Source organism: Heterodontus francisci, chromosome 2 (genome assembly GCF_036365525.1).
Source record: "Heterodontus francisci isolate sHetFra1 chromosome 2, sHetFra1.hap1, whole genome shotgun sequence".
Taxonomy (NCBI): Eukaryota; Metazoa; Chordata; class Chondrichthyes; order Heterodontiformes; family Heterodontidae; genus Heterodontus; species Heterodontus francisci.
Genome location: NC_090372.1, coordinates 137565993 through 137591529, shown reverse-complemented (window position 1 = coordinate 137591529; position 25537 = coordinate 137565993). Strand labels below are relative to the sequence as shown.

General features: G+C 42.3%; 1 protein-coding gene across 1 annotated transcript in view; it reads left to right on the top strand.

Annotated features, from left to right (window-relative positions):
* The first annotated feature begins 351 nt into the window (after nt 1–351).
* LOC137380783 (adenylate cyclase type 1-like) overlaps nt 352–25537 on the top strand; it is a 430168-nt gene continuing 404982 nt past the window's right edge. Inside the window, exons 1-3 of the mRNA XM_068053137.1 lie at nt 352–945; nt 2475–2624; nt 6067–6185. Of these exons, the coding sequence (XP_067909238.1) occupies nt 352–945; nt 2475–2624; nt 6067–6185 (863 nt within the window). The remainder of the gene's footprint in view (nt 946–2474; nt 2625–6066; nt 6186–25537) is intronic.

Sequence of the window (25537 nt, the reverse complement as noted above, 5' to 3'; positions counted from 1 at the left end):
ATCATTCTCTGCTCTCATCTCTCTCTCTCTATGTCTGTATCAGCAGGGAAACGAGGCGACCAGTCACCGGGCTCCGGCTTTCCGAACATCTACTGCCTGATCTTGCAATCGCCAACTTCTTGTTGGGTCTTATCTTGTCCCTTCGCACTCCCCACCCTGATCTGTGCCTCCTCTCTGAATCGTTGCCTCTTCTGACATTTCAAGGCGGAGTGGGTGGGTTTGGGGGTGGGTTTGAGGCTCTCAGTCATTCTCATCGGCCTGAGGACTTGGTCAGAACTGCAAACCCTACGAGAGCAAGGAGAGGGGGTGAAAAGAGTCACACGAGGTGTTTTTGTTTTGAATGGCAATGACATGGAGGAAATACCGTTTCGCAAAGTCAAGACAAGAAGGAAGAAGTGTCCCTGCGCCCCGGGCTCGCCTCTGGACACGATCGGCTGCGAGGACGAGTTTGACTGCAAGGAGCTGGAGTCCCTGTTTCAGAATTACAACCTGAAGCTGGAGCAGACAGCGACTCTCAAAGCTTTAGCCATCCTCATCATCATGACAGCTACCCTGGCCATCGTGGAGTTAATGTCCGGCCCATGGTTGACCATATCCAAGGGCTCGCACCCGGTGCACTGCATCATCTTCGTGTCGCTTTTCATTGTCACCAACGTCAAATACCTGCAGGTCACCCAGCTCCAGCAGATCGTCAAGCTCACGTTGCTCTTCGCCTTTACTTTCTCTTTCCTCTGCTGCCCCTTTTCGCTCGGAGCCTACGGCTTGGAGCCGCCGACCTCCTCAGAGCACGGCATGTGGCAGCTCATGTTGGTCACTTTTGTCGCCTACTCCCTGCTGCCCGTCCGGACCTTGCTGGCGATAATCTTCGGGCTGATGGTGGCCGTTTCCCACATCATAGTCACTGCCACCTCGGTGACATCCAGAAGACAACGACTCTGGCGCACGGTAAGTCCTGCTTCACACTCCTCCCCATTCTGTTACTGCAGGAAAACAACTGCTTTAGTGTTTTTTTTTCAAGTAGGACTTTAAACAAAATCTTCGAAAGCATTGTATCTCAGTGCCCTTGGATAAACTTTGAAACATTTTCCAAGTTTTGTTTCGAGGATTCAAGAATCCTTTCCATACTGGGAAATCACTATATAACTGAAGAATACTACAAGACCAGAGACAACTGTTAAAGTTCTGAAACAAAAACACTAAGTGCTGGAAATACTCAGCTGGTCAGGCAGCATCTATGGAGAGAGAAGCAGAGTTAATGTTTCAGGTCTGTGACCCTTCATCAGAGCTGTTAAAGTTGATCAGAAAGCTAGTGACTTTCATTTTCGTAAAAAAAAATCAGCTCCTGTTTATGATTAAAATGATGGATCGTGTAAGAATTATAATTTTATCACCCTTCCCCATCCCATCATTGACAAGGGCCTGCCTGACTACAGAACAGCCACCATTTAATGTCGGTAAATAATTGGTTAATTGTTCATTCTGTGCGGACTGGCTCTAACGCCACACATCAGCACACTGAGCATCCGTTATACCTTGGCCTTTTAATGCAAAAGTATCACTCCCCAATAACAAACTCTGTAAAGCACCTTAGATAAAGATTACGAATTAGAAGCCAGGATACCGTTTGTAATAGTCTGACGGGCGGACTTCAGAAACTGGACTATTGTTTTTGTGAATGGCGGTGACTCCTTCTGCTGACCTCTGTCAAACATTGCATTCATCTCTACATACACTCTGAAAATGATGCGTATCTTTTGTCTAGTGCCAATTATAAGTTACTGATTGAACCGTCACTTCAATGTCCTAAATCAACTTTAAAACATTTTTCCAGTTTTGTTCAGAGTTAGCTAGTGAGTCCCTGCGAAGATTCGGAGCCTTAAAATAAAAGCAAAATACTGCGGATGCTGGAAATCTGAAATAAAAACAAGAAATGCTGGAATCACTCAGCAGGTCTGGCAGCATCTGTGGAAAGAGAAGCAGAGTTAACGTTTCGGGTCAGTGACCCTTCTTCGGAACTCGGACTCAGATTCGGAGCCTATTCCCTGCAGCTCATATAATTCGACACTCAGGACTGATATCCATCACTGAGTAGGAAAGCTCTCGTTCCGGGTAAATAACAGTCAGTAATGTAAATCAGGAACACTTTAGACTCCAGATCTGAACATTGATAAGCGATGACACTGGGAATTTGAGCGAAGGGGTCATTGTAGAAAGTGTCTGCATTGAACAGAGCGCAGACTGGAAGGGTCAGGTTTTGGTGGATGAGTCTGTGTGAAATAATTAACCATAATTAATGTTAGCAAATTACATTTACTCGTCCATAAGGATCTTGGAAGGGCGATGAACAATCGGAAACGGTGCCAGTTTTACCCACTAATGTAACAGTTCATGAAAGGAATTCATCTTGCATTTTGGTTTGTACTAATCAGCCACAGGGATTGATTGGAATACATGTTTTGTGTTCTGCTCCGTAGCTTGTGGCCAATGCTGTTCTATTTGCCAGTGTGAATGTGTCCGGGGTGTTCGTCAGAATCCTGACGGAGAGAGCCCAGAGGAAAGCCTTTCTACAGGCGAGGAACTGCATCGAGGAACGTCTTCGTCTGGAAGATGAAAACGAGAAACAGGTCAGTGGTTTGGTTGTGAAGATAGAGAAACTAAAGATTGCGCAGAAACAGAGATACAAGTAAAAAATGAGCTGTGTGTGAAAAGGGGAATATATCACAATATGAAGTTGTCGCACATTCTCACATGCGTATTGTAAATTTAACGAAAATGAAAGTCTTATATGACATATGTATGTAAATTATACAAATACAATGTAAACTAAGGATAATATACTGATGAATAAATTGTTGTTGAAAGACAGAAAGCGAAATAGTGTGAAATTGAGAAAGATTATGAAATATCTGTAATATTCTGCAGGATTATTAGTGTTGCTAATTAGTTGGGCTTCCGAAGTGCGCAATATTCATTACTGTACCACTGTTTATATTTACTTTTTTTTAATAGCCATCGCTTAGTTTGATCTGAACAGGCTATTGTGTAAAACCTAATACACACATCACATTTTTCAAATGCACATTCCCACGTCTCCAGGTTTTCCTTTTCCATGGGCATTTTATATGTTCAAGGTATTTTCCCTGACGTATTTCATCAGAATTGCAATATGTGTACACAGTCTTAAGTGTCCCTTATAAGTACTAAAAACAGAAACGTCTGTTGGAAATCTGAAATCAGATCAAAAAATGCTGAAAACACTCAGCAGGTCAGCCAGACAGCATCTGTGGAGAGAACAGATGAATTTCCTGGGCCTTTCTGCCACATGATAACCATAACTTTGCCAGAAGGAAAACCCCATTTATGCAGGTCAGAACATATCTGATAAAGGGTTAACTTGTCTGTTCTTGCCACAAATGCTGACTGACCTGCTAAATGTTACCAGCATATTCTGTTTCTGTTATGTGTTCAATATTTTACTTGACATTAATATATATGCTGGAGGGATTCTTGATATATTTTATTATAAGACTATCAACACTTTTCTATTTTGAGGTAAGGAAAGACTTGAGATACTGGAACTATTTCCACTGGAGCAAAGAAGGCTAAAATAAGATTTATGAGGTGTTCAAAGTTATGAAGGGCTTTGATAATGTAAATAGGGAAAAACTATTTACCTGGATGGCGGGGGGGGGGGGGGGGGGGGGGGAGGGGGGGTGGGGGTCGGTGATGAAGGTTCATCAATTTAAAGTGCTCACTAAGAGAGTGAGGAGAGCAGTTAGGAGAAATTTCTTTATGGCAGAGAGTTGACATTTTCTGCAGGAAGTGCCTAAGACAGAGACATTGTACTTTTAAAGGAAAATAGATAAATATTTGAAGCAGATGACAAAACAAGGCTATGGGACTGTGGGATTAGGTTTGGATTGTTCTTGCAAAGAGTAAGCACAAACACAATAGGCTGGGTGGCCTGCTTCTGTGGTATCAATTTTTATGGCTGTACGTCTTCAAAGAGTATTATTAGAGGAATATTGCATTTACTTTCAAGTTGTAACTGTCTACTGATGGAAAGTAAGTTGTTTCCTAATGAAACAAAGTTTTTAGATTGTCAGATTGATAGCGTAGAGGTTCAGTCCCAATGACCAGGAAATAGAACGATTCATATTTTAAATAAAATTAAATAAGTCAATAAATGTTTGCAGGATTTTCTTTTTAGAATGTGTTTAGAATATGTGCTTTGAGTTAACAATCAAAATAAACTGGTGAAAATTAGTAAAATGAAAGCTTTAGTGTGGCTAACATTGCAGAATGCACAATGTACAAATCAAAACTGATTCAAGTAGATTCCCACTTGGACACTATAATTAAGTCTATAGTCTCAGGCGTTTTAAGCACAATGTGAATGCATTAGATTGAGTTAACTGATAAAAAAAAATGATTAGTAAAGTGCAGTGCACTATGATGTGTGATCTGCCAGTTGGATAATCGTCACATTCAGCACATATATTGATCACAAACTAAAAATATCTCTTTTAGAAATGTTTAAATGAATCATTCTGTTACCTTTAAAAAAAATTCTGAATTACGATAGTAAGAAAAGTCAGGGAAAAAGCCCTGTGAAACTTACTCATGGCGTTTCCTCCTGATCTGGACAATACAGCCCCATGTCATAAAATTGAATAGAGTCAATTTATTAATTACAACACTTGTGAACTAAGATTCCTGACTTCAGGAATGGATGCCAAGACTGGCACAAATAGAAAGAGCTGTTTGAGCTCCAGAGTCCAAAGCAGTTTGGCTCCCTGGCCCAATAAAGAAATCCTGTTTGACTCCAAAGGCAAAGAAAATATCAGTTGAAAATAAACTTTGGTACACTAGTGGCCTATCTTGCATTAATCAGCAGGTCCTCTTTCACATTCTCTATGTAAAGAGCATTTTCATGCAGCCTAGCTGACTGACGCTTGATGAAGGTGGAAATACTTTACTGAGTGCAGTCAGCAGAAAACCTTGTGGAGCACATCTACTTAGTTCCTCAGCTCCTCGATGTCTGTATAGTTGCAACCCGAAGAGAGGTAAATTTTTTAGAATGGTCAAACTTGGGCCTGTGTTTAACTGTAAATTGTATAACTCAAGTGACTTCTAGGACACATGTTCTTTAGGGGTTAGCCTGCTTACTGCCAGTGGGAGTGCATCTGGTTTCAATGAAATGCCAGTCAGGTTACTACTGCAGAAAAGTTCTTTACAGGACAATTAATCATAAAAGTTGGCACTGTGTTTTAAACAAACACTGTAGGGCATACAAAGGAGGACAGCTCTCTGCATTACAAATATTTCATCTGGAGTCTGTTTGCCTTCCTGCCCAGCTACATGTTCAATTTCTTAATTTTCCATGGAATTTTATGGAAAAATATATTAAGTGGTATATCTATACTTGTCTTAATTTGTTAGCTGCAAATCTTACTGCCTATATAAGTATTCCAATCTATTATGTCTTCACTAATCTACTTTCTTTCACTAATGATTTTTGCTTTATCTTGTATAGTTGATCTTAGATTAGCTTATACCGTAGCGATACATATAACAAATGCTCTGAATGCTATTTGTTGTAACTATTGGAAACATCATTTGTGCACAATGATTTCTAGAATAAATGCGTGAGATTGTTATGTTACTTTATATGTAAAAAGTTTGCTTTTCTAAATATATCAATTCACTTTGTCAAGGTCTCTGTAACCCCAAAAAGAGTCAATTCCTTAGGAAAGCCTTAGAAAATCAATTTAATTTTATTTTAAAATTTGATTTCCCTTAGGGAAATCCCTTACTCGCAGGATGATGTACAATTTGACATTTTATACAATACTTTTAGGGGATCAGTTGAATAAAATTGCATTAATTCACATTAGATAATATGCAAATGAATAAATTATAATAATGAGAGATATCTAAATACTTTTAGTGATTTCTTAAAACTTATACCTGCATACTTGTAAAGTTTTTTTTTTAAATGTTCCAATAATTTAAAAAAAACCTACCTCTATATCATCTATAATGTTAATGTGTAATTTTCCACAGGAAAGACTTCTAATGAGCCTGTTGCCTAGAAATGTGGCAATGGAAATGAAGGAAGATTTCTTGAAACCTCCGGAAAGGATATTTCATAAAATATACATCCAAAGACATGACAATGTCAGGTAGATCAGTCTGCTTTTGTATTTTCTCTTTCGATGATATTACAACTAATTCTATTACTTATGTGTATAGTTGATGTTTATGATTGAATACCTGGCAAGTGCTATATTAAATATCCTCAACATCTCGCAGCACAGAAGTCCACAAAACTTCACATGAACCTGTAACCTCAAGAACAAATTACTGTAAATTTATAATGCAAAGAACTTAAGAATGAATTAGACACCTACTATTTATTTATTAACAGTGTTAAATAAGAGTAAAAATCTCCTTATATTTTTTCAAATTGCTGCTTGTGTCTTAATACTTATTCACTATGAAATTCCAAACTGGGCTATGGATGCCTAGAACTCTTAAGCTATAAAACATCAGTTACACAGTCCAAATGAAAACAGTATTATAGTAATTTTGAGACTAATTAAAAATGAATTATTATCAAATAATATAGCTTGAGTGGTTCAGAACTCATCAAAGTTACTCAATGGTACTATAATGTTTTACTTTTGTTTTGGTGCCTCAATCATGAGTTTTCAAATAAGCATAATACCTGGAACAGTTTAATATGAAAATCTCACGTCTGCACTGTCATTCTGCCAGCCATTGTAGTTTGTATTGAAGTTAAACTGTATTATAATAATAGTCATGTTTTATAATGCCTTTCTTGTTGGAAGATTTTAAAATGCATTTTACACAATTATATACTTTTTTAAGCTGAAATGCTGCAGTGCAAAGTTAAAACTGAGATCCCATTTGCCTGTCATGACGGTTCAGATGGATTGTAAGGATCCCATGACAGCATTCAAAGGAGACTAGGGCATTTTACTGCTGTCTGGTAACATTCCTCAAAAGCTCCTCAATTTTAATGCCACATGTGGGAACGGCATTTCAGAAAAGTGCTGGAGAGTTGGGCTCAATAAATCTGTTACTATTGGAACAATTATGAGATAGACAACTGATTAAATTTAACACAAAGTGTATCAAATGATGCCGTAGAAACACTGTGCAGCTCTTTCAAGGATAATGTAGAGAATCTATAGTCTAAAAGTGCAAAAATTATATATTCTCCAAGGGCTGTTTTTGTTTATGATAAATTATATTATTTAGACATGGCAAAGCAAGTTATTATAAGCACTGGGCTTTACTACTGACCCCAATTCAGATTTTGGAATTAACCTCAGATTTACCATTAGTGATATTGGATTGATAACAGAAAGGTGCAGTTAAATTCTAATTACATTTGCAATTTGTCCATGATCATTGATGATTTGTGAATTATCAACAACATCCTGGAGATAACTGTAAGGGTACTTTTCAAGAATGTACACAGCAGTTTGATCTATTTTAAATTCAAAGGTCTACTGTTATCCTCTCTTTTCGAAACAGTAATCAGTTCTCTATTGAATGGTAGTGCTACTCTCTCTGAATGAACCTGACCTGTGTACACAGCGGGTCCACTTCTGAGTGGTAATACTGCTTTCAAGCTCTTTAGATTGTCACTATCATCATTGTGATGTGTGATAATGAGTATCCAAAAAATTTTGGCTTTGGATCAATGCTGGAGGGTTGGGAGAAACAACAATATTATTTATGACAATCATTGCCAATAATGCCATTGCAATCAATTCCTAGTCATTGTCTCTTTATACAGCATGGTGTTGTACACATAAACACGCAAGTCAGGATTTTTATTTAAATGCGAGGGTCGAAACCTTGCCCTCGGGTCAGTGTGCTGGTTTCCTGATGCAAAACTGACATGCTGACAGTTTAAAAGGCTCCAAGGAGAGCAGGAAGAGACAATCTGCCCGAAATAGATAAATAGCTAGTTAAGGCTGTTTAATAAGCTTGTTGTCAGCTCGTTAACAGCAAGTTTAGAGTGTTCTTTTAAAGGCACGGGCCTTACTCCGCGGAGCCGCTGTGATATTAAATGCAGCGGCTCATTTGCATGGCCAGGGAGGACTGCCCCCCCCCACTCCCCATGACATGGAGGGGTGGGCGGTCTGTCCCTGGTAACGGTGTCCAGTGCCATTGTGCAGGCGCCAACGCCATTTTTAAAGGGCTTTAAACCCTTACACTTAATTTGAATTTTTAAAGAAATGGTCACTTAGAATTTATTCAAATAAATTAAATAAATGTTTCAAGGCCTTCTCCAACCCACAATGACCAAACAGTTCATTCCTTGCCCTATCCCCCTCTCCCCAAAATACATACCTTGTGCACCTCACCTATCCCCCTCCAAACTTCAATCTTTAACCCTTCCCACAACCCCCTTGACCAATGACATTAGTTTTACCCCGCTGTCCCACTCCGCGCTGAGAAACCTACCTGCTCCACCCCCCCACCCGTGTTTCACCTTACATCAACAGACGGAGGTCCGATGGCACAGAGTGCCAGCCGCCGGCTCCAAATGGCAATGGAACGGTCGGCGGGTGCAGGTAAGTATTTAATTCAGTAATTTGCATTTTATAAATATGTAAATTTGGCTCCTATCTCTGCTGGCAATATGGGGCCAGGATCCCCTGTTGCAACTTCAGACGTCGGGGGGTGGGGGTGGGGGTGGGGGGGCGGTGCTGTAAAATCCAGCCCAGAGTCTCAATCACAAGAGGGATGAGGAGGCACTAACACAGCAGGGAGTGCGTCAAGATGGCACGTCAACAGCAAGAGGCACCATTGAAGAGGGAAGGCTCAGAGAAAGCCCTCAGCCACAGACAACCAGTGGTACATCGTCAGGGGAATCATCTGTAATATCTCTTCACACTGAAGAAGGGTACTTTGGGGAACGGCTTTGGCAGGGTGGGTGGTGTGGGTGGCCAGGCCCTTCTGCATACAGGCCTCACTGGTTCATGAGAGAGGTGTTCAGGAAGACTCCAAATTCCAATTGAAAGGAAAGAAAGACTTAACAGGAAATGGGTTTAAGCTGCTCCAAGATGGGATTGACTAGTGATGAGGAGCAGCATCGGTAGGAGCAGAGGCAGACCTCTGGGCAACAGGGGTGCAGGAGTGAGGAACAAGGGGCAGGAGGGCAATGAAGGCGAAACCATCACCAGAGGGTCCAGCGCCAAAGGAGAAGCTACCGTGACATGTCGCAGCATCTGTGCCTGTGGGAAATATAAGAGAAGGTGGTCATGAGAGATCAGCACAATCAACAGGTGCTTCTGCTGCTTAAAATAATGAGATGACAGCTCATACATTGACAGCTCTTTGCACAGGAGGATTGCCATGCATCGCCTGAACCTTGAGATGTTGAGATCCTTTCACCCTGTCTATGATGAACTCCCATCTTTCCATCTTCAATGTCCCGGTACCTTGCAACTCTGGCCAGATCAAGGGCCAACTCCTCAAAATGCATCAGTGACACAAGCTGAGGCACCCCACTGTCCAAATGTGCCCTCTTGCTCCCCCTGGTGCTGTTCTCCCACTTGGCCTGCGAGGTGAAGAAAGATGCTGTTAGGACAATGCCTCTCTCCCTCATCACTTGCAGCTTTTCATTTGCATATGATGTTGCAATCTTCACTGTATCCTGTTGTCTAATAGCGTTAGGGATATGAACTATGTTTATGGGTCATCAATGCTGTTTTGCGCACATCTCTCCCATGGTCAGGAGAACTCTATGCGTCTTCAGGATGCCCCTCTCTCTTTTGCATTCTGGTGACTACTGGACAGGAGGCATGCCATCGGGGTCCATCTTTGGACTCACCTTGCCAGACCTAAGTAGGTCATTGAAACGTTTTTTGCACTGGACTCAGTTCCTCCTCACTACTCCTCTGCTGCTGGCCTCATGAGCCATCTCCAGTCATACCTTCTTGGTCAGCCTTGCAGACTTTCTCATGCTGGGAACAGGATGCTTCTCCATGCTGTCACTGCCTCCAGCAGCACCTCAAGTGAGGTATCAGAAAAACTGGGGTAAAACCAAGAAATGCTGGAAATACTCAGCAGGTCTGGCAGCATCTGTGGAGAGAGAAGCAGAGTTAACATTTCAGGTCAGTGACCCTTCATCAGAACTGGGGTGTTGCCATGGCATGGGAGCCCTCTGTACCTACTGCCCTCCACTCAGCTGTTCCTTCCATTATTGAGACGTGCAGCAACCGCAGCAATGGCTGCCGCTCGCCCTTTAAATTGGGCCCGCTGCTTCCTGTGTCCTACCTCTTTCCTGCGTCTGCTGCTGCTAATTGAATGGCGAACACAACTCTGAGCCAATTAAGTGAACTTACAATCGAAATAGCAACGTGCGTGCATTGCTGATGCGTTGCAGGGTCAGGGCCCTGAAATGAACACGATGTCAGGGTCTCGACACCAGAATTGAAATCCTGCCCATAGTGTCACTTCAACCAGCTGTGTACTCATATGGGATGCTTCCTTATATCAATGAGCCTGTCACATTTTAGGGATGCTTGCTCATTCTTCCTCAGCAAATTCCAGACCATAAAAATATATTCATGCATACAAACCTGAATACCAACATGAAATGCATCTAAGATAAACTTATAGTTGAGCCTTAACTACTCGCTAATTTTGGTGTGTTTTTGGATATTTATTTTCTTTTGCGTGCTTTCAGTCTCCACTGTAACTACTGGAATAAATTTCCTTCTGCATCCCAATCCTTTGAAACTAACGCACTAATGTGTAACCCACTCCCCGTCTCTGATATAATGAAAGATTCATGCCATTGTAGTAACTGATTATTTGGGATATTTCACACATTACTGGCTGTGATGATATCCTATCATTTGCAACATTCTTGACTTAAGTCCCACAGACCCTAAAGTTGAAAGCTGAATATTTTTGAAAGACTGCTCTGACCATGAAAAGATTGCTGGTTGTCTGTAATGCTGATTCTTTCTTTGTGTTTGTAAACCCCCACCACAATTATCTTACAAAATGTAATCCACAACCCCTCTCAGTAAATCATAATGAATTAGAAATCTAACAAGATGCAGGTTCCAATACTACAGCCATATCTGGAATGTTTATGTTTCACATTTTGAGATAATTGAGACGAGTATGCCCTCCGTTATTTTAGACATTTTATGGGATAGAGAAAGACTTGGTGCAGCAAACAGTCAAATGATTTATTATTACTTCGAAGGCTGTGCGGTTATGTTTCAGACTTAATGAAATATATATGACAGGAGTCCCACAACACTTCTTGTAATGACATCTCGATTGTGTATACAAATAAAACTGAATTGCCATTTTTTGAGGCAAGTATTTGCACTCTGATGCATATAAGCACATTGTGTTAAAAGAAATACAGCTGTACGTTTCAAGTATGTGTATAATGGATAAAATCAACAGTGCAGAAATAGTACTTAAATATACTATGATAGAATTTCAGTGGTTATTTGAAATTTGTGGTGGGGGAGAGCTTTCAAAAAATTTTGACCTCATTCTTAACAATTACAACAACTTGCTTTTATAAAGCACCTTTAACATAAAAAAACATTCCAAGTTGTTACGTTTTATACCCCAAGCATGAAAAAACAAGACTCATGATTTCTGTATGTATAGGCTTGATGCAAGCTCGCTGCCCAGATCGATTTTAGTTTCACTTTTGGAACCATGCCCCCTCAGGGTTGACTGACAGCATAGTGAGCAGTTTTACAAACCCAGCACAGAGGAATCAATCACTGAGCAATCAGACACAACCTATTCTCCCTCTTGTAGACTAAGGAGCTTATTTTGAATTAAACATTCATAAGCATCAAACAGGTGTATATTGAGTTATTTCTTAGAATCCGTTTCTTCCTCTAAGTACGCAAATAATCTTCGCGATATGGAAGTCTCCTATAATGGTGCCAAGATCGATAAAGACATGGTTGTGGTTCAGCGCCATCATTTTGATGAGGTAGATGATCAATATCATGATTGCTAATCAGGAAAGGAAGTGTATCCTTGTAGTCACGATAGTCACAATCTCTAGGTCTGCTCACAATCAAGTGTCACACATTCTACCTGGTGTTGTCATCCCAGAGATAAGCATTGGTACCAAGCATCCGCTTTATCAGCTTAGCTTGCGATAGAGATGACGTGAGCTTGTGGTTGCAATTTGGAGTTTGATGCGAACCCAATCTCCGACTGCGAATCGTGGTTTCCTTGTGCGTGTTCGCTTATTGGAGTATGTTTTTACGTTGTCTTGTTGCTTCGCAATTTCTTCTGCTTTCGCTCTGACTTGCGCAGTGGATGGCGGTGGCGGCTGACCAATCATAGGTCTGGCTACTGTCTCTCTGCTCAGAGCGTGTGTGGTGGATGTATATGTGTGAAGTAGGATATGAATGGATTGTTCAAACATTTTCCCCTCCGGCATGCTAGCTCTCAAACTGTCCTTGATCACCCTGTTGAAATGTTTGACGCCACCATTCGATTGTGGGTTGTATGGTAATGTCAGATGATGGTGAATTCCGTAACTTGCTCAGAACTATGTGAGCTAACTGGAAACAAACTGTGGTCCATTGTCTGTAGTGATAGTCTCTGGCAAACCCCACTTTGTAAATGAAAAATACTGCAGATGCTGGAAATCTGAAATAAAAACACAAAATGCTGGAAATACCCTGCAGGTCTGGCAAAATCTGTGGAGAGAGAAGCAGAGTTAATATTTCAGGTCTGTGACCTTTCAGTTCTGATGAAACTCTGCTTCTCTCTCCACAGATTTTACCAGACCTGCAGAGTATTTCCAGCATTTTCTGTTTATATCTCACTTTGTAAACAACTTATTTAGAATGCCAATGACCGAATTGATGGTTATGGAATTTGTTGTAGCGATTTTCGGCCACTTGATATATAGATCATGAACAACTAGCAAAGAAACATTGATTGCTAGGGGCTGCATGCGCTTCTCTAAAACTATCGACTTGAAGTTGTTGCCATAGTTTTGTTGCCCATGGGGTTGGTTGTCGAGGTGCAGGATTTTTCACTGAGTGTACATGCTACACAGTTTCTGATGAACTCTGCTATGCAGTGACCTATTGCTGGACACCAGATTACTTCACGGGATTGTTGTTTCATCTTAACACCCGTATGTCCTTCCTGAGTAAGATGCAACACCTGCTGCTGTAGCGCTTTTGGGAGAACCACTTGAGTTGCCATCAAACAATGTGAGCTCATTGTGTACTCTGTAGTACAGGACCAGTTCTTCCTCTATTTTGGGAGTCCAGTCAGTTTTTAGGTACTGGCTTAATTTGTGTGGTACGCTGTCTGCTGCCAACTCTGCCTTCAAATCCTCTCACATCACAAGATTCGTGGTCGCGTGCAAAATCACTGCGACTAAGTAGCATTCAATGTCACAAGTCGCTTGGTTATCGCTAATGCTGTCTGCAATAGTAGTGCGTCTAAGCATGTCAGCTACTCAGTTTCATGAACCTATGAGATACTTGACCTCAAAGTTGTACTGATGAAGGCAATCAGACCATCAGTAGATGCATTGAAGTCGATGACCAGATCCTGACATGGCTAACAATGTAGTCAGTGCTAGGTCATCAATGCGGAGGGTAAGCTTCCTACCATAGAGATACATATGCCAATGTTCACAAGCATAGTTGCAGGCTAGTGCTTCCTGCTCTCCAGTGGAGTATTTGCGTCCAGTTTCCGACAACGGCCGTGATGCGTACTCCATTGGTCGTTTGCTTCCTGCAATGTACTGTGAGAGTCCAGCTCCTATCACATTGCCTGATGCATTTGGTGCAATGTACGTTTCTGCATGTGGGTTGAAATGCGCAAGGCCTGGCGGAGATGCCATCTTTGCCTTTAATGTGTCAAATGCTGTTTGCTCTGTGATTGCCCATTCTCATTGTGTATCTTTGTGCAGTAGCTTTCGAAGAGGCTCCACAATCTCTGCGTAATTGGGCACAAATTTGTGATAAAAGTTGGTAGTGCTGAGGAACGATGCCAACTCTTTCATAATATAACCAGGTTGGAAGCACATGAATGGCCTTGATGTTGTTGTACTTAGGCTTTACTCCAGCTGTTGTCACTTTGTACCCAAGAAAGTCAATCTTGGATGTCGTGAATGTGCATTTGTCCTTGTTGAGTGTCAGACTGTGTTGTGCGAGTCGAGTGAGCATCGCAGATAAACGTGGATTGTGTTTCACTTAGTCCCTTCCATGGATGACAATGTCGTCGAGAAGGTTGAGCATCCCCTCAATATCTGACAAGACTGAAGAAACAATCTGTTGAAACACACTAGGTGCTGAACGTAGTCCATACGGCTTTGTGCAATACTGAAACACACCATCATGTGTAACAAAGGCTGTAAGATATCGTCTTCTCTCTGCTAGTGGTATCTGAAGAGAGCTCCCTTGCATGTGGAGCTTTGTAAAGACTGTGGTTGAAATTATGCCAATAGTTCTTGGATAGTAGGGAGCGGGTACCTGTCCAGAATAATTGTTTTGTTGACCGACTTAAGGTCAACACATAGTCTAAGTTCTCCATCGCGCAATGACTAGGTTCGATATCCATGGGGAAAAGTTGATTCATTCAGTAATACTGTCTGCTTCCAGTTGTTTCAGCTCCTGTGACACATCAGCGTGGATTGCAAATGGCAACCGTCTCACATTTTGTGAAACAGGCGGAATTGACCTTTCGACACGAGGAGCATGACAGTGCCCCTTAATCTCCCCAAATCCGGTGAATAAGGAAGGATACTGTAGCATCGATCACATTAATGTATGCTCCGGTGGGGTCTGCAAGTTTGAAGCCAAGCTTATCAAACAGGTCTACCCCCATAAGGCTCCTGCCTTTGGCCACATTGAATGTGTACTTGTTTAGGTTGACATTTTTGTAGCGGACTGGAACTGTGATCATTCCAGAAACTAGGTTAATCAAGTCATTGTAAGCTTGACGAGTGTCTGTCGCAGGAGTGAAAGTTTTGAAAAATAATGACGGTAGAGGTCTTCGCTCAATATGGATACTTTTGCACCCAACATCAAATGCCTGTGATCGTGACTGTGCAATTCCTGATGTGACCCCTGTACATGGGACTGGGCACTTTACTGTCTGCAATAGAATACACGTACTGTATTTCGCTCTTAGGAATAGGTTCCTCCATGTGTCGAACTGACTTAGAATTCTTCTTTGACGACCTGCATACCTTTGTGAAGTGATTCATCTTTGAGCACGAGTTGCACTTTTTCCCTTGTGCCAGACATGGTCTTTTGAAGTCGTTGGTACCTCCACAATTTGTGCACATTTTAAAGGGTGCCTGACCATGATAGGGCAAGTGTTGATGAGCCTGCTGAGGCCTCTTTGTTTGTAACCCTTGCACTTAAACTGATTGAGCAAGCTGTGTCTGCGACCCTGAGCCTGAGGGTGTATTTTTGTGCAACAACTTCAAATCTAAAATGGCGGATTCGATTTGGACAGCTAAGGTCATGGCCCTTTCCAAAGTCATATCATCACCCTCCATGAGCAGGTGTTCCCTAATTCGTGGGATTGAAGTGTTTTCAATTTGTTAGTCACAAATTAGTTTGCATGCCAAATTTGCATAAAGAATCCAAATGATACAATGCTGCCACATATTGTTTTATGGGCTCACCATTTCCCTGACAGCTCTAGCAGAACGTGTTTCAGTCAATCATCACACCTTTCTTCGGGCCAAAATATTTTCCGTCTTTTTGAATGTAGACGTATCATCTGTTAGCTGCTCGAATATACGCTAGCCCTCTGCTCTGAGGCAATGCACAATATCGCTTTCTTGGGGTCGCTGCTACATCCATACCATCCAGACCCGTAACAAGCAAGAAGGTTTCAAACACAAAAATCCATCTGCCCACGGAATGGAAGGATCTCCCGGCGATAATGGGAAAGGGCTGGGGCCGATAAATTTAAATTCTCGCCATCTTCATTGCCAGATGTTATGTTTCGTACCCCAAGCATGAAGAAACTAGACTCACGATTTCTGTGTTTGTAGGCTTTATTCAGATGGCTGCCCAGATCGGTTTTAGTTTTACTTTTGGAACCACGCCCCCTCAAGGTTGACTGACAGCATAGTGAGCAGTCTCACAAACACAGTACAGAGCAATCAATCACTGAGCAATGAAACACAACACAGGTCATTTCACTGAAGTGTTACCAGAAAAAAGTTGGCTACAAAACCAAAGAGGTAACATTATGGCAAAAAGCTTCATCAAAGAGGTAGTTTTTAAGAAGGGTCTTAAGGGAGGAGAGAGTTGGAGAGGCAGAGTTTTGGGAGGGAATTCCAGAGCTGAGGGCCTTGATGGCTGAAGGATGTCTGTCAGTGGTGGATCATATTGTGCAAGGGATTCACTAGAGGCCAGTTCTCAGACAAATGAAGAGTTCTCGGAAGGATGCAGGGCTGGAGTCCATTGCAGAGATGGGGAGCAGTAAGGCCATTTAGTGGGGTGGGTGAGATGTCATTTGAAGACAGAAGAGAATTTTAAATTGGAGAGTTTGAGGACTAGGAGCCAATGTAGGTCAGCGAGCACAGGGATGATGAGTGAACGGGACTTAGTTCGAGATTAGGGATGTGCAGTCGGATTTTCGATGAGCTTATGGTGAGGTTAGGTAAAAGATGCAAGAGGAGAGTGTTGGAATTGTCGAGTCTGGAGGTGACAAAGGTAGGAATGAGGGTTTCAGCAGCAGATGGACTAAGGCAGGGATAGAGATGGGTGATGTTACAGAGATGAAAGTAGTCAGTCATTTTACTGCAGAGGATATATGCTCAGAACCTCAATTCAGTGTGAAATAGGTTGCCAAGGTTGCGAACAAAAAGCATTAACCTGAGGTAGTGGCAGGGAGGAGGATGGAATCATTGGCAAGTATACAAATTTTGTGGTGGAGACTCGAGACAATGCTTTTAGTTTTCCCAAAGTTTAATTGAATGAAATTGTAGCTCATCCAAAATTGGATGTCAGAGGAGTAGGCTGACAACATGAAGGCAGTGGACGGCTTATGTTAAATGGTAGAGAAGTAGAGCAGTGTATTGCAGAGTACATGTGGAACCTGATGCCATGGGCTGGATTTTTAAGACCCCGTGGAGACAGGATTGCAGGCAGGGGTTCCATGAAAATAGGGGGAGCCGCATCAGGACAGCTCCCTGATGCATTCCTGGCACCGGGGTTCTCTCCCTGGGTCAGGCTGGTAACAGGATCGGCTGCCTGCTCCATGGAGGCGAGAAGCCAATTAAAGTGACTAAGGCCCCAATTAGAGGTGATTTTGCAGTTCAATGGAACTCTCCCACTGACGGAGCAGCCCCTCCATCGCACGCAGAGACCGCCAAATCATTGGAGGCGGCCTCCCTGTGGTAGGCTGGGGGACTAGCACAGCCCGAGTCTCCATCACCCAGTGATAGGGCCTCGTGGATGAAGGGTCACAATCCAATCCTGTGGAGGGGTTTCCCTTCCATCCCAATGTCCCTACCATTTCGGGAGTCTTCAGTGAAGCCCCCTTTTTGTTTTTCAGCAAGGGCAGCTCCATGTTGAGGCCCGACCTGCTTCAACAGCGCCCATTTCTCCTGGCGGGGCAGCTGAGACTCCAGAGTTGCCAGCCCTCTGATTGGTCCAGCAGGATAGGGTGCCTGCCTGCCATTCTTAATAGGACGGTGAGTGTATAGGCGGCCAACTGGGAGGCTGCCTCCCAGAAGATTGTGCCACCGATCTCGCTACCAGCATGTGCAGGCTCGGGACCATCATTTAGTTCCAACTTGGGGTCCCAAAGCCTGTGGAAAAATCTTGCCCCATGTCTTTGGTTGATGTCACAGAAGGGAAGGGTTAAATATAGACCCTTTGGGGACTACAGAGTTAACAGTGTGGGAGTGTGAAGAGAAGCCATTATTGGAGATTCTCTGGCTATGTTTGGCAAGGTAAACGCAGAAAGAAGTGAAAGAAGTCCCACTCAGCTCAACAATGATGGAGGAAAAGCTTTGGAGGAGTATAGTGTAGTTAACCTTGTTGAAGGCTGCAATGAAGTTGAAAAGATAAGGATGGATAAGAGTGGATAGTGCATTATGTTCACAGGATGTAATTTGTGATTTTGATGAGGGATGTTTCTGTATTAGGGCAGGGACAGAAACCTGGTTGGAGAGACTTAATCATGGAATTATGGGAAAGATGAGTACAGTTTTTTAAATTTATACATATATACTTTCAGGCCACTTTTACAGCAACTTTGAAATAATGCATATTTATATAGTTTGCAAATAGGGATTTAAATTAGGTTATGTCCTCTGCCATCTTAGACTGTAAGTTAAAATGCTGATTAGCAAATTCAAAATGGCTGTCTCATTAGAAAATGTAAGAAAAATGTATTGTTTGTGAATTTAAAATAGCTATAATTATGAAATAATCAGGAAAGGAAAGTTATTGCAAGAGTTAAAATTTGATGATGTTTTGGTTGTGTTAATCTGATGGACTATTAGCCATTGCTTTTGAAAACAAAAAAATCATAATTGCCAAGAAAAAGAGAAGTCTGAAATATTTTGTCTAATTTTAAGAACAATTTTTTTTGGAATGTTACAAATTAGTACTTTATGACAAATCATATATAATTATTTAAATTGTAACGAAGAAATTCTATTTTAGAATTTTCATCAACATTGGGTCTCTTCAATCAGTGCCTTGTTATAATGGAGACAACAATCTATCTATTATAAATTAGGTAGATAATGAAATGATTAACACATTGATACATGTAATTTCTTCACAGGCTGGAATTGATGAGAAGTTTATAAATATTCAGTGGCGAGTGGGAGCCTGATGACTGCTGTTCACGTGTTATATAAGCCCACTCTGAATGTTTCAAATTTCATATGTTCAAAATAAATATGTTTTTGGCAATGATGGAATCATTCTTCATAAACAGTCCCAGTTGCTTCCATATCAGAGTAAAACAGAGTTATGCCTAGTGCAATTCGCCTGAAATCGGCCAAACCAGCACAAATTACATCCAGTGGAGATCGAGTTTTGATAATCTTTTGCACACTTGTTTAAAAAACATCATGCGAGAAGCCAGCCTGGCTGCAAAATTGGTCAACCCCCAGATCAAATTAATCACCACTACGAGTTTCCACTAATTGTGCATATTTTCAGGCCTTTGAGATCGCTGTAAAATTAAAGTGGCTCTTTTGAGTGCGAAGTGAGAGAAAATGTGATAAGTTAAAGAGAGAAGAGAAGGCAAGAAAGCAAGGTGGCAAGGTAGCAATAAGGGTAATGCTAATCAGAGTGTGTCAGGCAGGGACAGAGCATACAAATTTAAGAGTGCACCAGCAAATAAAGCTAGAGGTTGTGAAAATAATAAAAAGACAGAATTAAACGCACTCTATCTGAATGCACACAGCATTTGCAACAAGGTAGATGAACTGAGAGCATAAATAGAAGTAAACAGTTATGATCTAATTGCCATTACGGAGACGTGGCTGCAGGGTGACCAAGGCTGGGAACTGAATGTTCAAGGGTATTCGACTTTTCAGGAGGATAGACAAAAAGGAAAAGGAGGTGGGGTAGCGCTGTTAATAAAGGATGAGATCAGTACATTAGTGAGAGAGTATCTTAGATCGAAAGATGAAGATGTAGAATCAATTTGGATAGAGCTAAGAAACAGCAAGGGGCAGCAAGCATTGGGAGGAGTTGTTTACAGGACTGTTTTTCAGGAATGATTCTGCCATTACCAAAAACATATTTATTTTGTATATATGAAATTTGAAACATTCAGAGTGAGCTTATTTAACATATTTATAGTGGAAATGTAAGGCACGGTATAAATCAGGAAATTAGAGGCGCATGTAACAAGGGTAATACAGTAATTATGGGGGTCTTTGATCTACATATAGACTGGGTAAACATAATTAGCACCAATGCAGTGGAGAAGGAATTCCTGGAATGTTTACAAGATGATTTTCTAGAACAGTATGTTGAGGAACCCAGTAGAGAACCAGATATTTTAAATCTGGTATTGTGCAATGAGAAAGGAAACATTAATAATCTTATTGAAAAGGAGCTTCTAGGGAAGAGTGACCATAATATGATAGAATTTTACTTTAAGTTTGTAAGTGATGTAGTTCAATCCAAAGCGAGGGTCATAAATCTAAACAAAGGAAACTATGATGGTATGAGAGGCAAGTTGGCTGTGGTAGATTGGGAAACAACATTAGAAGGTTTAAAATAAAAGCAAAATACTGCAGATGCTGGAAATCTGAAATAAAACAAGAAATGCTGGAAATATTCAGCAGTTCTGGCAGCAACTGTGGAGAGAGAAGCAGAGTTAACGTTTCAGGTCAGTGACCCTTCTTCAGAAATAACAAATATTAGAAATGTAAAAGATTTTAAGCAAGTAAAGTAGGGGGTGGGGCAAGAGATAACAAAAGAGATGGTGTTGATAGGACAAGGTCACAGAGAATAACTGACCAGAAGGTCATGGAACAAAGGCAAACAGTATGTTAATGGTGTGCTGAAAGACAAAGCGTTAGTACAGAGAGGGTGTGAATAAACTGTAAAGCACAAAGCACTCCAAGCACAACATTAAAAAATGTAAAAAAACAGAAATAGTAGGTAGGCACAGTAGAAACAAACTAAACACACTAAAATACCTAAAATAAAATAACCAAATAAAAATGAAAAAAGAAAAAAAGAAAAAATAACTAAACATAAAAAGCGAGGGCCTGTCATGCTCTGAAATTATTGAATTCAATGTTCAGTCCGGCAGGCTGTAGCGTGCCGAATCGGTAAATGAGATGCTGGCAGAGTCAGGGGAATTTATGGTGGGGAATAAGGAAATGGCAGAGAAACTAAACAAATACTTTGGGCTGGATTTTAAGAGCTCGCCACCGATCTTGGCAGCGAGCTCAAAAAATGGCGGCCTGCACGCATGAGACACATGCCAAAGAGCTGTTGCAATCTCCCGCTCATTTAAATAGCTGGGCGGTCCGCCCACCCCCTCTTCCCAATCATGTGGAGTGTGCGGGCTGTCCATCCCCATTTTTAAAGGGCAGCCAGCCCTGCTTTCAGATTTAAATTTTAAGAGCTACAACCCCCCCCTCCCCACAAGTTCTCAAATAAATCTTTAATGCCCTTTACCACCCCCCAATAACAATTACATTAACTATTTGTCCTGCCCCCACACAAAACACTTACATTTTAAATTTGACCTTCCCCCCACCCCCAGACTGTACAAAGTTTAAAGTTAAACCCTGCATCCATTATGTTTATTTGACCCTGTTCCCTCGCCACCCCACACTGAGGGCTGAATTTTACCGGTCCCTCAATGCCACAGTGGTGGTGTGGGGGCCGGTAAAATTCTGTTCAGAGAGGTCCGCCTCAACCTGCAACGTCGAGAAGGGCCCACTGCAAATTACCGGCAGCGGGGGGACCTCGGTGTGGCCCCCTCCCACCGCACGGCAGCGGCACCACTGTTAGCATATGGTAAATGGTACTTACCTTTGCTGATTATGCAGCCCACTGCCTCTCCATTGACACTTACTGATTTTTCGATGAACGGGCAGCCATCACGTGCCGTCCCGTTCACGATTGGAAAAGCTGGTGGGTCCACAGAGGCAGTAGGTAAGTTTCTTTTCAGGGGTCTCACTCTGCATTCCTAAAGAGAGGAGGGATGGGGGCATTACAGGGGTCACACTCTGCATATTGGAATGGAGGAGGTAGGGGGTAATACACAGGGGTCTCACTCTGCATTCTTAAAGGAAGGAGGGGGGCAGACAGGGATCTCACTCTGCATACTGGAAGGGAGGGGGGAATACACAGGGGTCTCACTCTGCATTCTTAAAGGGAGGAGGGGGAGGGGGAATACACAAGGGTCTCACTCTGCATTCTTAAAGGGAGGGTGTCTGGGATTACTGGAGGAAAAGCACTGCAGGCATGAAGGGAGGTACTGTGTACCATTCCTCTGTCAACAGTGTACACTCTGTGTTTGTTTGTGTTTGTGAAGGAGCAATGGCACACTAGGCACCCTGTGTGTGGGGAGGGTGCCAGAAAGGGCAGGAGCATTAAGGTTATATGGATGGTGGGGGCAATTTATTCAGCTGGTAGGATCTTGATGTGGTCATGCTGTGCCACTCTGAGTGTTGGCCAAGATGGGCAATGCCATGACACGTCACATCGTTGATCCAGGAAAGCAGCGGATGTACCCGTCAGTACCAATCCCTGCCCTGTTAGGAACCTTCGAATACATGAAGGATTCAACTTTATTTATCACAAGGAAATAGGTAAAGTTCAGCCCTGAGAATCTTACCTCCTCCTCCCTCCCCACCAGTGTCATGCCAGCTTTCCCCAGATGGGAAATTGAAGGTACAGGAGTGACGGCCACCACCCGGAAGATGATAGGCATGTTGGTATGTTTATTTAAATGTATTCATTTTATTGATTTAAATATTGAAATTCAGGTCCCGTTGCCCAGCGGCAAGGAGGCCGTCACAGAGCCTCGCTGCCGTTGAGAGCTTTGTGCTGGTCCCACCCGGCATCAGCCTCCATGGTGTGCTGCTGTTGGATACATATTCCGGCCCCCCCGCCAGGGAGCCCCACGTCGTGGTCTTGGTAAAATCCAGCCTTTTGTGTCTGTCTTCACAGAGGAAGATACAAAAAACCTCCTAGGAATACTGGAGAACCAAGGGACTAGTGAGAAAGAGGACCTGAAAGAAATTAGTATTAGTAATAAAGTAGTACTGGAGTAATGGGACTGAAAGTTGATAAATCCCCTGGACCTGATGATCAAAGTTCCGGAGTGTTGAAAGAGGCGGCTGTAGAGATAGTAGATGCATTAATGATCATCTTCCAAAATTCTATAGATTCTGGAGCGGTTCCTGAAGATTGGAAGGTAGCAAATATAACCCCACAATTTAAGAAAGGAGGGAGAGAGAAAATGGGGAACTACAGACCTGTTAGCCTGACATCAGTAGTAGGGAAAATGCTAGAATTTATTATAAAGGATGTGATAACAGGAAACTTAGAAAATCATGGTAGGATAGATGGATTTATGAAAGGAAAATCACGTTTGACAAACCTCTTGGAGTTTTTTGAGGATGTAACTCGCAGAATAAATAAGGGGGAACCAGTGGATGTGGTGTATTTGGATTTTCAGAAGGCTTTCGATAAGGTCCCACACAAGAGGATAGTAAGCAAAATTAAAGCACATGGGATTGGAGGTAATATGCTGGCATGGATTGAGAATTGGTTAATGGACAGAAAACAAGTTGGCAAGCTGTGACTAGAGGGGTACCACAAGGATCAGTTCTTGGGCCCTAGCTATTCACAATATATCAATGATTTGGATGTGGGACTAAATGTAATATTTCCAAGTTTGCTGATGACAAAACTAGGTGGAAATGTGTGTTGTGAGGAGGATGCAAATAGGCTTTAAGGGAATATAGACAGGCTATGCGAGTGGGCAAGAACTTGGCAGATGGAATACAATGTGGAAAAATGTGAATTTGTCCAATTTGGTAGGAAAACAGAAATGCAGAGTATTTCTTAAATGGAGCGAGATTGGGAAGTGTTGATGTCCAAAGGGACCTTGGTTTCCTTGTTCATAAGTCACTGAAAGCTAATATGCAGGTGCAGCAAGCAATTAGGAAGGCAAATGGTATGTTGGTCTTTATCACAAGAGGAATTGAGCACAGGAGTAAAGAAGTCTTGCTGCAATTGTATAGAGCCTTGGTGAGACCACACCTGGAGTATTGTGTACAGTTTTGGTCTCCTTACCTAAGGAAGGGTATACTTGCTATAGAGGGAGTGCAACAAAGGTTCACCAGATTTATTTCTGGGATGGCAGTATTGTCCTCTGAGGAGAGATTGAAGAGATTGAGCCTGTATTCTCTAGTGTTTAGAGGGCTTGACAGGGTAGATGCAGGCAGGATGTTTCCCCTGGCTGGGGTTTCTAGAACCAGGGGACACAGTCTCAGAATAAGAGGTAGGCCATTTAGAAGTGAAATGAGGAGGAATTTATTCACTCAGTGGGTGGTGAATCTTTGGAATTCTGTACCCCAAAGAGTCATGGAGGCTCAGTCATTGAGTACGTTCAGGACGGAGATCGATAGATTTCTAGATATTAAAGATATCAAGTGATATGGGGATAATGCGGGAAAATGGTGTTGAGGTAGAAGATCAGCCATGATCTAATTGAATGGGAGACCAGGCTCGAGGGATCAAATGGCCTACTTTTGCTCCGATTTCCTCTGTTTCTATGTTAGAACATAGAACATAGAACATAGAACAGTACAGCACAGTACAGGCCCTTCGGCCCACGATGTTGTGCCGAACCTTTAACCTACTCTAGGATCAAACTACCTACATACCCTTCATACTACTGTCATCCATGTACCTATCCAAGAGTCGCTTAAACGTCCCTAATGTATCTGCTACCTACCTCTGACATCTCCCCGAAACCTTCCTCCAATCACCTTAAAATTATGCCCCCTGGTGATAGCCCTTTCCACCCTGGGAAAAAGTCTCTAGCTATCCACTCTATCTATGCCTCTCATCATCTTGTACCCCTCTATCAAGTCAGCTCTCATCCTTCTTCGCTCCAATGAGAAAAGCCCGAGCTCCCTCAACCTTTCTTCGTAAGACATGCCCTCCAGTCCAGGCAGCATCCTGGTAAATCTCCTCTGCACCCTCTCTAAAGCTTCCACATCCTTCCTATAATGAGGCGACCAGAACTGAACACAATATTCCAAGTGTGGTCGAACCAAGGCTTTATAGAGCTGCAGCATAACCTCGCGGCTCTTAAACTCAATCCCCCTGTTAATGAAAGCCAACACACCATACGCTTTCTTAACAACCCTATCAACTTAGGTGGCAACTTTGAGCGATCTATGGACATGGACCCCAAGATCCCTCTGTTCCTCCACACTACCAAGAATCCTGTCTTTAAGCCTGTATTCTGCATTCAAATTCGACCTTCCAAAATGAATCACTTCACACTTTTCCAGGTTGAACTCCATCTGCCACTTCTCAGCCCAGCTCTGCATCCTGTCAATGTCCCGTTGCAACCTACAAAAGCCTTCCACACTATCCACAACTCCAGCAACCTTCGTGTCATCGGCAAACTTGCTAACCCAGCCTTCCACTTCCTCATCCAAGTCATTTATAAAAATCACAAAGAGCAGAGGTCCCAGAACAGATCCCTGCGGAACACCACTGGTCACCGAGCTCCAAGCTGAATACTTTCCATCTCCAACAACCCTCTGTCTTCTATGGGCCAGCCAATTCTGTATCCAAACAGCCAACTTTTCATGTATCCCATGCCTCCTTACTTTCTGAATGAGCCTACCATGGGGAACCTTATCAAACGCCTTGCTAAAATCCATATACACCACATCCACTGCTCTTCCTTCATCAACGTGTTTTGTCACATCTTCAAAGAATTCAATAAGGCTTGTGAGGCATGACCTGCCCCTTACAAA